The 15,002-nt window shown below is 33.4% G+C and overlaps 3 protein-coding genes across 3 annotated transcripts; 1 reads left to right on the top strand and 2 right to left on the bottom strand.

Moving 5' to 3' along the window:
• Positions 1-1,266: 1,266 nt before the first annotated feature.
• On the top strand, positions 1,267-3,324 carry LOC107463648 (putative serine/threonine-protein kinase). Its single transcript, XM_016082482.3, has 5 exons — positions 1,267-1,440; positions 1,545-1,681; positions 1,785-2,239; positions 2,328-2,475; positions 2,614-3,324. Exons 1-5 carry the CDS (start codon positions 1,275-1,277, stop codon positions 2,968-2,970), a joined length of 1,263 nt encoding a protein of 420 aa, XP_015937968.3. The 5' UTR covers positions 1,267-1,274; the 3' UTR covers positions 2,971-3,324.
• Positions 3,325-4,027: 703 nt separating this feature from the next.
• Positions 4,028-6,747, bottom strand: LOC107463665 (serine/threonine-protein kinase-like protein CCR1). The gene has a single exon (XM_021130558.2). It carries the CDS (start codon positions 6,529-6,531, stop codon positions 4,225-4,227), a length of 2,307 nt encoding a protein of 768 aa, XP_020986217.2. The 5' UTR covers positions 6,532-6,747; the 3' UTR covers positions 4,028-4,224.
• A 5,686-nt stretch (positions 6,748-12,433) lies between these two features.
• LOC107463666 (V-type proton ATPase subunit G) lies at positions 12,434-14,711 on the bottom strand. The gene is made up of 4 exons (XM_016082513.3): positions 14,542-14,711; positions 13,388-13,476; positions 12,965-13,065; positions 12,434-12,866 (listed from the first exon to the last, which is right to left on the bottom strand). Exons 2-4 carry the CDS (start codon positions 13,473-13,475, stop codon positions 12,723-12,725), a joined length of 333 nt encoding a protein of 110 aa, XP_015937999.1. The 5' UTR covers position 13,476; positions 14,542-14,711; the 3' UTR covers positions 12,434-12,722.
• Between the last annotated feature and the right edge of the window lie 291 nt (positions 14,712-15,002).

Here is a 15,002-nt window from a genome sequence, read left to right as displayed (position 1 = left end):
TAATTAGATAACAATTTATTTAAATATATTAAATTATTTACTATTTTTCAATAATCATTTTCACATAAATACACCAGTAAAAACTTAATTTGATTACACTATAAAACTTACATATATTTGTGGGTGTTTTTTAAATGAACTTTTAAAAAATCTCCATAATATATTTTATCTATCACATTTTAATAAACTTTCACAAAATAACTAACAATAAAATTTCACCGTTATCTACACATATTTTATCATTATCATTATTTTTTCTACCACTATTAATATTAATACAATCAACATTATTATTATCTTATTTTATTTTTTATACGATATTCTTTTTCTTTTTTAAAAGGTCTATATATTGTAATTATTTTTTTTTCTTACAATATCACTTCCGACAATAATACTCCTCCAGTTAACCACCATCTTTTGAAAGAATGTTTTAAAAATAAATTGATTCATAGTTTGTGGTATTTAAAATTCTCCAATTGCATATAAAATTTCCATAAAATTAATTTTAATTATTATTTGATAAATTTTTAAACAGAAAATTTGCATTATCTTATAATATAACATATTAAGGGACCAAAGTATTATCTTTTTACTCTTAATATATTAATGCTAAAAGAATTAAAAGAAAGAATGTATTAGGATGGAATTAAACTTTTAAAGAAGTTCCTCAAAGTGTAATATAATAGAAAAAATTTAGCAAGAAATTGAAAAGATTATTGTTAGAGAACCAATATAATTTATTATATTTTATCATTAATTAATTATTAATTTTAAAAGTGTGAGTTAAAAAGTATGTTATTGAATTTTAAAACAAAAAAAAATTAGATTAATAGTGAAAAGTGATAATAAAAAATAATAAATTATGTTGATGGTCGAATGTTTTTTGAAAATAAGTGTGTATATAAATTAAATAAAACATTGTGTAGTAATTTTTTTGTTAATTTTTTTTATTAACAAAATAAATTTATATAATATTTTAAATTATTGATTTATTTATTAAAAATTAATTAAAATTAAAAATATTTTTTTTAGAAATTTTGTTATTTTTTAGTGAATAATTATTAGATTTTTAATTATTTTTTTTAAGAATCGAAATGAATATTTTTTTGTAAGAGCTCTTAGTCTTTAAAAAAAATTATGAAGGCATGGGTATTCACCCTTTTATATTTAGTTTAACACGTCAGAAACTTCCAAATTAAAAGGAAATGGTCACAAGTGTCCAATTGCATGAATAAAGAAAGAAATGGATGAGTGAAGAATGTGTCAGAGGATTTATGCCTAATTTATTTGGCCGTCTCTTCGTTCACTTAAACACCATCCTTCCATCCCATTTAATTCCTTCTTCGTCTCCACACCCAACAGTTCATTCAGACATGAAGAACCCTTTTTCTCTTTTTGCTTGTTTCTCAGCGTCTTCCAATCAACAAAACAACAACAACGGTATCTATGTATCATAATAATGCGACTATATATATATATATTTTTTTTTATGATCATCTTTAATATATGTCAAGTTACTTACAGTAGCTAGAGAGTGCATGCAGAGGGTGAGAATGATGTTATTGATGAGGAGGATGATGGAGCCTTTCGTGTCTTCACTTATAACCAACTGAAAACAGCCACTCGCAATTTTCAAACCTCAGACAAGGTTGGAGAAGGAGGCTTTGGTACTGTGTACAAGGTTACATTATATTCTTCAACTAATAATAACTCTGAATGAACAAGAACATTTTTTTTTTCATTTTAATTAAGCAAAGAGTTGTTTTGACTTTTGACTTTTGAAGGGAAGGCTTGGTGATGGGAGTCTGGTGGCCGTGAAGGTAGTTTCGATTGAGGTGGAATCGATGCGAGGAGAGAGTGAATTCGTGGCGGAATTGGCTTCCCTTGCAAATATCAGGCACCAAAATCTTGTTAGACTGAGAGGGTGTTGCGTGGAAGGAGCTCATAGATATTTGGTGTATGAGTACATGGACAACAATAGTCTTTACCAAACCTGTTTGCGTTCGGAGGAAGGGAGGATGAGATTCAAGTGGGAAGCAAGGAAGGAAGTTTCCAAAGGTGTGGCTCACGGCCTTACCTATCTCCATCAACACCTTAGGCCTCACGTTGTCCATAGAGACATCAAAGCCAGTAACATACTCCTTGATACTAATTTTATGCCTAAGATTTCTGACTTTGGCTTAGCTAAACTTTTAAGAGACGAAACGTCTTATATTAGTACTAAAGTAGCAGGGACATTGTAAGTCACTAGTAACACTAACCATCAACAAAACTTTTTCATATCTAACATCCTTTTAACTTCATTCCTTTTCTTCTTATGCATGCAGGGGTTATCTTGCACCAGAATATGCTAGTTCTGGACGATTCACAAGAAAATCAGATGTTTATAGTTTTGGAGTTTTGCTTTTACAAATTGTTAGTGGTCTACCAGTTGTGGATGCATATCAAGATACTGATCGTTTCATCGTACAAAAGGTATACAAAGATAAATTAAAAATATCTCTATTTTACATCATTTAATAATTAAAACTTAGGAGAATATTTAAGAATATTATAAGATTAATATATGTTTCACTAGCTGGTCAAAGTGAAAAAGGTGTATATAATTTGTAGGCATGGAAAGCATATGAAGAGAACAACCTAATAAGAATGGTGGATCCTATGCTTAATATGAACTTTTCGGCGGAAGAGGTGATTAGATTCTTGAAGGTGGGTTTGCTTTGCGTGCAAGAAACAGCAAAGCTGAGGCCAATAATGTTAGAGGTTGTGGAGATGTTGACCAACAACAATGCTGACATGAATGACATTCGCATTTCCAAACCTGGCTTTGTTGCTGATCTTAGGAACATTAGAATCAAGAAACAAGAAGGAGCAATGCACTCATCAAAGGAATCATCAAGTTACAGTGGAGCAACCTTTGCTGCAAGTCCAAGCTCCATTTTGACTACTATGATGAATGTTGGTCGTTAGTTTGGTCACCCCTAACATTCTTTGATCGAGTCTTCTTTGTTCTTCTTTTTTTTTCTGCGAGTGTTCATTCTCTTTTTAGTCATGTATAGTAAGATTGTTTTACAGGAAATGAGAATTTTTCTTTTTCTTTGTATCCAAAATAATAAGACTATTCCAATATACACTTTTGTGTCTTTTGGTTTCATCGTGTAATATAAGTAGTCCATTGGTTTCTTCCAAGTTCTTTGTTCAATTGCTTCCGATTGGTGGACCAAAACAATGTGGCAGTTTGAGCATAGACTTGCTGGCCTTTTTATTTTCCCCCTCTCTCCAATTTGCAATAAAATAACTTTGTATAGTGTGATGATTTTCTAATTAGTAGGATCACATGGATGGCTTTCACATCACACAATTCTACGATGCATTTGATTAAACTTTTTTTTTAAAATAGAGAACGGATAGACTTTTACTTGGTATAGGAAATCCATGAGACCATGACCTGAGTTAGGATATTAGCTTTGACTATTAAATATTCCATATTCATAGTTTGGTATTATTCAGTTGGTTTCTGAGAGAGTACAATACAATTGCCAAGTCTGACCAATCTGGGCATGTGTTCAATGTTTAAGTTAAACCAAGTTTCTGTTCACATGACAAAGTCATTTTAGTCAAGGTCAATACCCAATAGGGTCTATTCATAGTACGCTATTTTCTAATTCCAATTTCAACATTTTTATTGATAGTTGATCTTTTTCTTTTTTAGTTGTTCTTAAAAAAAATCATTTTATTTGATTTGTGGACAAAGACAAATGAAGTTTTGGTAATGCTCTGCCCAATAGCTAGAAATCAAGAATAAGAAAATCATAGTTTAACAGCCCTGTTACAAAGTACATAACAAAACTAATGGTAGTGCTAGAAGCACAAGAGTAGTGAGAATATCTAAATATGAATAGCTAAATAACCAGAGACTAATGCTTTCATGATAGAACAAAAATTGCACATTTATTGAATCACTAAAAGGCTGACCAAAGGAAAAGTTTCACTGATATACATATATGACAGTGTCTTTAGGCTCCTATTACAGGAAAATTTTCCATATCATGATATACATGTAAAACAATTTGGTATGGTGCAATAATGCCATGTTGTTCACTTTGTGAAGATTATGATAAATGAATAAGGGGCGGCAAGTTTAATTTACAATTGCAGAATTGATATGAGAAATGTTTTTCTGAAATGAAAAGGATGAGCATGGAGAGCAAGATTGATTACTTTCTATAAAATTAATCCGTCCTTGACGATTTGCTCCAACCAAGATGCTATATCCGGCAGAGGTGGACGGTCTGCCGGATTGTGTCTGACAGAAAGCTCAGCTATATCGGCAAGCCTAAGCAAAGGCTCAACGTTTCTGGGCAGAGGCGTGCAGCGATCGAGTATAGCAGCCGCCTTGCCCTGTTTGATCAATGGCACTGCCCACTCTACTATGTCCGGAGGATTGAAATCTGGGTCACAAGCTTTCCTGCCACTTAGAATCTCAAGCAACACAATCCCAAAATTATAAACATCAGTTTCCAAGTCCCCACGAAGGTCCTTGTCAGTGGAAGTGATGAGTCCAAAATCCGAAATGCGAGCTCCCCAGTCTGAATCCAAGAGAATGTTTGAGGTGTTGAGATCCCTGTGGGGGATGGGAGGTGAAAGCTCCCTGTGAAGGTACTCGAGGCCCTTGGCAGCCTGCATAGCAATCTTCAACCTGAGGGTCCAATTAAGAGGAGAAAGGCCACCATGGAGATGATCATAAAGTGTTCCATGAGGCATATACTCGTAAACAAGCAACCTTTCCCCCATCTCCGCGCAATAACCAACCAGGTTAACGATATTACAATGTCTAATCTTACACAAGATTTCAAGCTCCATCTCAAAATCGCGGTTGTTGGTGTGTATAATTGTGGCTGCATTAGCCCTCTTCACAGCAACCACTCTGCCGTCTGCCAAAGCAGCCTTGTAAACAAACCCATAACTCCCCCTTCCAAGCTCATTGAACTCTTTGAATCCATTTGTAGCATCTTTCAACTCCGAAAGCCGGAAAACCTGAGGCACCCCTGGACACGAAGCAATTGAAGGAGTCGAGTTAAGGCCATTCAAATCGCCATCATCCTCCTGCTCCATCTTCCCCATGCAAGACTTGTTGGATTGCTTCTTTGTCCCCTTCCTCCTCCGCCCCCGCGCCACCAAGCCACAAACCAAAATCAGCAGGACTCCCAAGGCAGAAGATCCAATTATGAGCACCCAGCGAAGCAAATGGTGCAAGTGCAACCCTGAAGTTGGGTGGATCCCACAAACACCCCAGCAAGAGCTATTCTGGCAAAGAGAACAAGGAGTGCACACCCTGTCATTGCTCAAACCACAAGGACTAGACAAGAACAAACCCCGAGAGCAATTAGAGCCACAAGGTGAACATATCCTCAAATCCTGCCTCACACACAAGCTGCTCAAATCAGGCTCATTAAGAACACTCACATTGAAAGCAAACTCCCCAACACCGCAAGACTCCTTTTGACAAAGCCCAGGGCTTGAAAGCTCCAAGGGAGAGTCAAAATTGGGTTTTGATGCGTTCACCACCCAACAATCAAGCAAAAGATCATCTTCTCTGATCCCACAAGTTGTGTAATCCGAAGAAGCAATGGCCAAAAAGCCATAACCTTTTGGAACCACAGACGAATCTGAGGCACCCCAACACTCCACAACATGACTGTCTTTTCTGATCCCACAGAAATGCTTCGAACCTGCAGACAGAGAAACCACCTGAACCCGTCCCGCTGATTCAGGATCCCAATATGAACTCGCCTCGCCCCAGCATTTCAACTCGCCAGAAGAGTTTGAAACTCCGCAAATCGCGTTTCTTCCTGAAGCCAAAACAGAGAAGCTATCGGAAACGTTGGAAACTTGGAGACTCTTCGAATTTGGACCCCAGCAGACGAGGCCTCCGTCTCTAACGCTCCCGCAAGCGAAATCCTCGCCGGAAACCACGTCGTTCAGCTCCAGGTTGCTAACGGATTGGTCGTAGAACGCAAGGCTCTGCTTGGCGTAGAACGTGTTGTTCCGCGTCTGAGCGACTTCCCAGCAATCCACGCTGCCGGAAGCTCGATCGGCGAAGTAGGATCCTCTGACGGCGCAGACGTGGGACTTTCCGGCGGCAATGCGGGAGTACGCGGTGTTCCGGTACGCTGGCGGCACCAGAACGGGATCACCTGCAGGTTTTCCGGCGCCCCAGCAAAAAGCCTGTGAGGTATTCGCTAAAATGCCGCAGAAAAAACCTTCGCCCCCGGAAAGCCCTGACATGGCAGGAACGCTGGTGAAATAAGGTAGTGAAGAAGAAGACGATGATGATGAATTGGATTGTGATGGAGCTTGTGAAGTTACGTTGTTTCCGAAGCATAGAATGTTTTGATTGCCGCTAGCGTCGATGGCGCAGAAGAGCTCGTCTTTTCCGAAGGATGCAGAGATTGGTCCCATGGTTCCAAAGGCAGTTGCAGAAATGAAGAATAAGAACAAAAAATGGAGAAAGATTGAAACTTGGAGCATGGTTGAGATGGGGTTTGATTCATGGAAGACACGAACACAAAAAGAGTGTTGTTTCTTCTGTCTCTGATTGTAAAGTGATGATGGTGGTAGTGACAAATGAAGATGAAGCAACGTGGGTTTCAGTTTAATTATTTTTTTCAATTTGCTATTTTTACCGCGAGAGAGAGAGAGTGTCCCTATATGGACCGTTACAAGCTGAATGTACCGAACTGGTTTAGTTACTGTCAACTTCCCTTTCTTGCTAATAATTGTGTCTTATTAGCTTTGGTTCCTGTTTTTGTCCACGCTTCAGATTCTGTCTCCCAAGTATTATTGTTAGCGCACATAGATCCTCTTTCGAAACAGTAAAAATTGTAAAGTACATGCACGTAACATGATTCCCCATCTTCATGATTTGATGCTCATTAAGGAAAAAGTAACTTACTGCACAAGAAATCAATATCTTTTGTTCCTCAACATTTCAGTTTTTACCATTCACTTAGCTTAGTTACAATAACCAAATGACTTGAGTCAGTTGAAAAATTTACTTGTTGGTAGATGGCACAAGTTTAGTGAATGAAAGGCTTAAAATATTGTTTTGTGAAGAAGAAGAAAGGAAATGAATGGGTAGGTTGTAGAAAGTGGGGCAAGTATCTAAAAGAGATTTTATCAACACGCAGAAGATGGGGTCCTTCCTGACCAGTAAACGGCAAACAAAGTAGCCTCTCCTCTGCCCTCTCTATGCTGTCCACTGCACCATGCATCAACTTCCAATTCTGTATTTCATTTTTTTTTTAAATATGATATAAGATTCACATGATCTCCAAGTTTAATCTAATTAATAATACTAAAAGAGTTGGTAATGAGATAAATTAAATTACTTATAATGTCATTCAAGTGGGATTATTGGTAGAGACTATAAAGTGTATATGGGTCTTTGCAGCTTTTTAAAAGGATAAAAGGGGATTGCACCTTCTTCATCTTTTGATTCTTTAGTGACTTCTGATGTAAGTGAATTATGTGCCACTTTTTGCTTCATTGTGCACTTCAAATCTTCAATGCCTTTCTCTCTTTCGGCAATGAACCACGTATCAGGAATTACAACTTGAATTAAGATATTGCATTCATTATTGTATTTAATTATATATATTTTACTGTTTTATAGTACTCATAGTCATAGTACTTTACTTTGTAGTTATAATATAATTACTCATCTATGTCTATATATTATTTGAGTTAGGTTTGACTAATAATTATTAGGTATAACAATAATAAAGTATTTGCAGAAACTATTAAACAATAACAAGAATTGTATATGTTCAATAAATAAATAAATCAACGACATCTGACAGCTGTAAGAAGTTTTTATATACACCAATAACATATGATATTAATGTAGTAAAGGAGCTACGTATTAATAATTATAACAAAGAAGGCATAGGAAAAATGAAAGGAGATTCTAGCTTCTTGTTTAATTTACTTCTCTTCTCACCTTCGAAGTTCGGAGCTGCGTGGAAATTGAAAGTTTACATGAAGAGCATCGTGTAGGTTCATTCATTCTTCCATTCGGCAATGAAAAGCCACCACATATATACATAATCCTCGCACCTTCTTTTACTTCAGTTATTTATGTGATTTTGGAAGGTACTTTATTTGTCCTATGAACACATTAGTGTATTCAGAAACATCATATACACATACAAGAGAAATAATACAGCACCTTAGTTAGGTGTTATATATATATTTTTATTATTATTATTATCTCAGTATTCTTGGAGGGTTCATACTAGCTATTTATTTTTGAAAAATGTTTGATAACCAAAATAAATTAATAAAAAATAATTAGAATTTATTTTATTTAATACTTATTAATTAATATAATAATTAATAAATATTAAATAAGACACATTCTAACTATTTTAACCATGAAGATCTTCACAGCATTATCATTTATTTTTCCTCCTCAAATATTATTGTGTACCTTGTCAATCAATAACAAACAAAATATTATAACTATTTCCACTAAAAGTACATCCAATATCATCACATGGCCGGTGCGTTACATAAAATATTTGCAATTTGTCCTTATCAAATATAAAGTAACTGTGTATATATTAATTTTGTTAAATTAATAGAAACGTAGAATTATGATGATATATAAACTCATATCAAACCAAATCCATGATCATATATATATATATGTACAGTTTGCTTAAGTATGTTGCATTAGTAGATCGAGAAGAAGAAATTTAACAAGAGCGTAGCATAGGGATCTGATTGTGATTGGTGTGGTGTGTGGGTGATTGGAATGACCTAGAAATTCTAAACAGCTGATTGGATCACGTGGATGCCTAGTCAGATCTGTCTGGCCTTTTCTCTATTTATATTTGAGAGAAGAAATTAAATAAGAAAATGGTATTGAGAGTTGGATGGTTGGTTCCTTCCTCGATGGGTGTGGGTGTGGGTGTGGGGTACAGACACCGTTCCCTGAATGCATGTGCATTGTACCATACATGCATCAAGCATGCTCCATTGTTCCATCTTAGTCAAACCCAAATATGAAGGGTCCCCCCTGCTCTATGTATGCTTGTCTCTTTTAATTTCTCTATATATGTACCAATAAAACATACAACAACTTCAATTCCTTCCAAAATTGTATAAAGATCTCCAACACCTCCATACATATAACAACAACAATAATCTACATAGCTACTGCCTACTTGTAACCTTATTATTATTATTTCACAACTGTATATATATATACTATTCATCTTCATGATCCTGGATGTTATTTATTTACTTAATTTATAAGAGAGTGTCTCAGATTCTCTTTGCCAACATATTTTCACACTCGTTCTTTCATTTGCTTCTCCATTGAGAATGGCCATTGCCAATGGACAAAAATGAAATCACCATGCATGCACTAAGCCACCGACCTCTGTGTATGTGACCCATCAATATATATATAATATTTCAACTTTGCTACATTTATATTAATCAGCTATTAATATAAAATATATATTAAAAATGAGTTAAACAACACATATATTATATGTATAAATATGCGACGGATGACTAATTTTAGTATACAAATAGATTTTTCATATAATTTATATATATGATACATAGATCATGCTACATAAATATATAAGCCACCCCTTAACTACTCTTATGATCAATATATATATGTTATATCATACGATATAATCTGACTCCAATCAGAAAATGATTCGTGTTCTCTTGATTCATTTTACATTTTTTATTATTTATTTAGGATTTTCTTTATATATATCATAAAATGGAATATTAATCACACTTTGTTTTATAATAATAAAAACAAATATCAAATAAATATACACGAAAAAAGAGGTTATTTTATTGTTCCACCACCTTATAAACCTATCGTTGAGTTGGTGAAAAGAAAGGATCGGAGGGCCCATAAATATTTGCAATTTGCTAAGTTGATTGATGGAATTGATAGGTAGTCTAAGGAGTCGTCGTCTTGTTTGCACTGTTGCACATGCCTTGTCGTTTCTCTTAAGGTGTATGAAACTAAATATATATGGACTTAATTACCTTAGCCTTGGTATTTTTCGCATGTTATTCTATTGGTCTTTCATCAAGCAAGGGAACCGCTATTTGCTTCAAATTAAAGGTGTAAAAATATTTGTTGTGGATGTGGAACATGTAGGGTCTCAATGAAGTGAAGGGCAAAATATAGTGTCTCATCAGCATTCAGCAATGGAGGACAAGAGAATTATTCCCATTGGATACCCAAATGTGGATGCCAGTTATGGTTATATACAAGCACATACATAATTAGGCAACAAAAATAGATTAAATATCAACAATAATATAGAATAAAACTACTAACGAATTGAGCTATGTTACTAACTTTTGCACATTGATTATGTGTCAAATAATAATGAGTAAAGTAACAATTACGTCATAAAAATTTTGATTTTGTACTAATTAGTTCAATTTTTAAAGAAAAAAAAGTATTAATTTGGTCTTTCAGAACAAACTGTGGATATATGATATCCTTCTATCAATTCATCAACTAAACTTAACGGTGGTGATTATATGTATTATTATTATTAATTATTTTGACGTATCCATCTATGAAAGATAGTCATGTAGATAACAATTTTTTTAACAAAACTTCACTTATTTTAATAGAATTTGTGATAAATAGGGAACAGTTGATAAAATATATATAAAAACTCAAAAGATAATAAATATTTCACTATCTAAAACTATATTGTTTTTATCTATACTCATGTGATAGTAACAAAGACATACACTACTATAAATAACGAAATACATGAACAATTTTATTTTATTTTGCATTATTTATTGACAGAAGAACATACATGACCACCATTTACTATTTTAGAAGGCTTAATTGATACTTTTTCTTTTTCAAAAATTAATTAATCTAAGGTCATCGTCTTCGAAAATCTAATAGTCAATTTTTTTCTAACTACATAGGCTATTACAACATAACATATAAATAAATGCTACAGTGCTAAAAAACACAATCCAAATATTTTCTAGTATCAAAGATATTGACCATACCTATATGAATGTTTTAAGTTTATCAAATATTGGATGCGATTACACATACATGTATGTAATCAAATTTTAAAGCATGAATGGTTCCTTGTGATCAACAAGCGAAGAAGGGACTGAGCGCTAAAATGGAACAACAAAGTGATCTATGGTGCGCATGTGATATATACAAAAGGTGACAAATTAAGCTAATAATTAATTCCTTGGGTATAGCTACTTACGATCTGCATGTGATAATGTCTTCCTTTCCTTGTACTACATTTTTATGGATTTTTTATATTAAATTAGATTTAAAAAATTTGTAACTAAGATTTTAAGAATATGCTTTGTTGATGATGTTTTTTATTTTTTATTTTTTTCTATTATTAAAACAACCTTCACTTTTCATTAAAACATTTTTTCACCGTAGTATATTACAAGAGACCGATATGATTTCCAGAGTTGGATAAACGAAAGTAAACCATAATTGCTTTTGTCAAGGTTAGTGAAATGATACTATTGGTCTTTCGATTACAAGTCTTCTAAATTTTTAAAATCTTAGGTTGGTCTAAGATATAGTAGATAATATATATTTAGAAAAAGTCTAGAGGCCAACAATTTTTGTGTTATCTGGCTAATACTTAACTATCAAAATAAAAGTGAGTGATCTCCCACTATTAAAAACATTATTGATGGCCAATTGATGGTTATAAAACACCAAAATTACTGACCCCTAGCATTCCTCATATATTTCTAGTTTTTCGCTCAAGATGATCAATCCTAAATAGTGAGTAAGAGAAATTTATAGTCTCTCCATGGGAATAAAACATGGGTTTTAGTTAAACTGTCTAAAGACAAGAAAATTGTTGGCTGCAAATGGGCCTTCAAAAAGAAAGTTTTCTCCGGGGAGATGAAGGAGACAAGTATAAAGCTCGCTTAGTTGCCGAAGAGCCTTAGCTCATGTGGCACTTCACCCCCTCCCCACTACTAAGGTCTAGAGTTCAAACTCCAGAGGGTGTATTTGTGGGAAAAATGTGATAAATATATGAGGAGTGTGTGAGTGTGTTGTATACTTAAGATTGGGGATTGTCCAATTCATTGGGGTACCTAGGATTGAGGATTGTCCAATCTACTAACAAAAAAAAAGCTCGCTTAGTTGCAAAAGGATACAGTTAGGTACCAGGTGTAGACTTTAAGGAGGTGTAGTAAAACACTGTTCCATTCGGGTTCTGCTCACATTGGTAAAACTGGTTGACAATAAATCTTAATAGTCTCTGTGAATAGTATTCTATCACTTCTTTTGACAATATGGACTTTCTTCCTCTGTTCAAGGCTTCAAGCTTAGGTTTAAGGTTGTTTTCCAACAGAAATATTAGTTTTACACTTTTACTTGATATACACTAACATAACTTCCTTTTACACAATGTTATAATCAACAACAAAAGTTGGCAAGTTCATACATTCTGAACTTTTTATTTTAACCAACTTGAAATCATCTTTTGAGTACAACGCAAAAGGATACCAAACCATACCAAGTATTGCAAACAAAACAAGAATATTGTAAGGAACTGACTCCAGAGTATCTAGAACAAACAACAAACTCAAGATAATAATCAACATAATTTAAGACACCGCAGCAACAATACATAATCACAAGGATTCTAATTTTGCACGGTTGTTACGTACTTGAGAAGCATGGCTACAACATCATCAGAAATTCTTGCGGCTTCTGTTTTCAGGTGATGGATTTTCCCTTCAGTTTCATGTTCAAGCCTCTTCACATTAGCACCAGAATCTCCAGTGCTCTGCATTGGATGGAAAGCATGCACATAAGATAAAGAAAAAAAACATCGTAAAATTGAATAAGATAAAACGATAATATCAAATATAATAGAAAACTTACATCTGATACTTTTTGTTGAAACTCACGTTCCAGTTGAGCTCTGTATTCTGCAACCTCCTTGTCTGCCTCTTCTTTGGCTTGTTTCAACCTTGTCAATTTTTCTAGCATTGGAAGAGCAGAATAACACATTGATTAGTAGACAACAACAGAGTTGTGATAAATCATACAAATTATAATATAAAGATCTAAACATGAACGAGGGTGCAGAAGAATTAGCACAGCAAGAACTTGTTCTGCCATTTAATCCGTGCCCAACATTAAAAACCATAAATTTACCCTTTTTGATAAAAATGAATAAAGCTAACACAAAAGAATAAAAAGTAAAGAAAAACTAGTTTACATAGATTACTTAGTTTAAGAGAGAGAGAGTGAGATAATAGTAACAAATGCAAAAAATAATTGAAAAAAAATGGTGTATAGTACCATTTTTAGCGGCATTTACAATCCTTTGTGCTTCTTGTTCAGCAGCCAACAATTGTTGAATTCCACCTTGACCCCTGTTTGATGCCATTCTGTAATGAAAGAAATTAGTAAGTATAGACAAATGACTAACTATTTTAAAGAAACTAGCGGAAAGTAACCAAAGTAAATCCTTTGGCAACATAAATCACAAGATAAGCATTAAGCAAATAAATCCCCCTCTGTTGTACCTTGGAAATAAAATCGACAACCTAAACAACAAGAAAGACTATATTTATTTATTAAAATCAGCAAATTATAACCATCATACTGCATTGTGTCCATTTAAATTTAAGATAGAACGTGGATAAAAAATAATAATAAATAAAATAATAAATTTATCAAAGGGGTAAAATGTACTCGGTGAGTACTATAATTATGGATATTAATTAAGCCTTAAAAAATTTATAAAAAACAAATCAGCACAAATAAAATGAAATTAAGATTAAAATTCAACTAAATATATGAAATTAAAATTTCAAACAAACAAATTAAGAGAATTGAAAGCTTAATTTATCTCAAATAATCAGAACTAAAATCACTTGTAATAATCAATTAAACACTAGCACAAAACAAGTAAACCACTCGTGCATCAAAACAATGAAACAAAAAATTAAATAAAATTCAGCGATATTTAAAATAAACCACCCACGCCATATCAGAAACTATAATCTAAGCCAAGAAAATTAAATAAATATGATAAATTTGCAGGCTATTATAAAAAATGATAACTCAGATCCATAATTCAACAAATTTGAGACCAGCGACGACGCTACGGCATGAATCACTACTTTGCGCTGTGTAACCGCGCACAATCTATTTTTAGTTAGTAACAATAATATCTCTTGGACTTAATCAACACTATATAAAGTAGAAGATCGTAGAGATCTAAATCTAATTCAGGAGGTCAAGTTGAGTATTTGTATTTTCCAAAGAATGCAATAGAGAAATTAAAAAAAAAAAACGAAAATATGTTTACGGAGAAACGAGTCAAGGGTGAGTAAGAATGAGAAGAAACGGCGTGGCACGGAGTAAGAGTAGCGATGGCAGAAAAATTCGCAGATCTGATCTAAAATAAATATATATGGCGAAAACGAAGTAATCGGATATGAAGGTACCTATTTGAGAGTGATCAGCAAGATTGATGATTCAGATACACGGATTGACAAGGAATGTGAAATCAGATCAAACGCAAAAATACTTCCTTTAACTTCCTTTTACTCCTCTCCTAATTCTGCAAAATTTTGTTTTCTCCCATTCTGTTTTTGCGTATTAAATCTTCTAACTCAGTACTTCGTCTGAGCAGGAGGACATTCCAGTAACTTCACTTTTATTATATTTATTTATTTTTGTTATTTTTCTTCCCCCAATTATTGTCTCCCAAAACAAAATAATAATTATTCTCTTGGTCTAGATCCTTCGTTTTTTTTTTTAATTAGGAATAAGTTTTGAATTCGAAATCTGTAAGTAAGAATGAGAATATTATACTATTTGAGTTCTTGTTTACTTATAAATAAAATAATAAATTTATTAAAAAAGATAAATTAACAAAAATGTATTTTAATAATTTTGTTATTGA

The sequence above is a fragment of the Arachis duranensis genome, chromosome 2, assembly GCF_000817695.3.
Source record: "Arachis duranensis cultivar V14167 chromosome 2, aradu.V14167.gnm2.J7QH, whole genome shotgun sequence".
Taxonomy (NCBI): Eukaryota; Viridiplantae; Streptophyta; class Magnoliopsida; order Fabales; family Fabaceae; genus Arachis; species Arachis duranensis.
Note: the sequence above shows the minus strand (reverse complement) of the source record. Positions and strands in the feature narration are given on the sequence as shown.

What these genes read in the sequence shown, in the direction of transcription:
- LOC107463648 (XM_016082482.3), top strand. Translation starts at nt 1,275, where the DNA reads ATGCCTAATTTATTTGGCCGTCTCTTCGTTCACTTAAACACCATCCTT. An exon ending in GCTTTGGTACTGTGTACAAG is followed by an intron (nt 1,682 to 1,784) that starts GTTACATTATAT and finishes TGACTTTTGAAG; the next exon opens with GGAAGGCTTGGTGATGGGAG. An exon ending in ATCGTTTCATCGTACAAAAG is followed by an intron (nt 2,476 to 2,613) that starts GTATACAAAGAT and finishes TATAATTTGTAG; the next exon opens with GCATGGAAAGCATATGAAGA.
- LOC107463666 (XM_016082513.3), bottom strand. Translation starts at nt 13,475, where the DNA reads ATGGCATCAAACAGGGGTCAAGGTGGAATTCAACAATTGTTGGCTGCT. An exon ending in TGTAAATGCCGCTAAAAATG is followed by an intron (nt 13,066 to 13,387) that starts GTACTATACACC and finishes TTCCAATGCTAG; the next exon opens with AAAAATTGACAAGGTTGAAA. An exon ending in TTCAACAAAAAGTATCAGAT is followed by an intron (nt 12,867 to 12,964) that starts GTAAGTTTTCTA and finishes CATCCAATGCAG; the next exon opens with AGCACTGGAGATTCTGGTGC.
- LOC107463665 (XM_021130558.2), bottom strand. Translation starts at nt 6,531, where the DNA reads ATGCTCCAAGTTTCAATCTTTCTCCATTTTTTGTTCTTATTCTTCATT.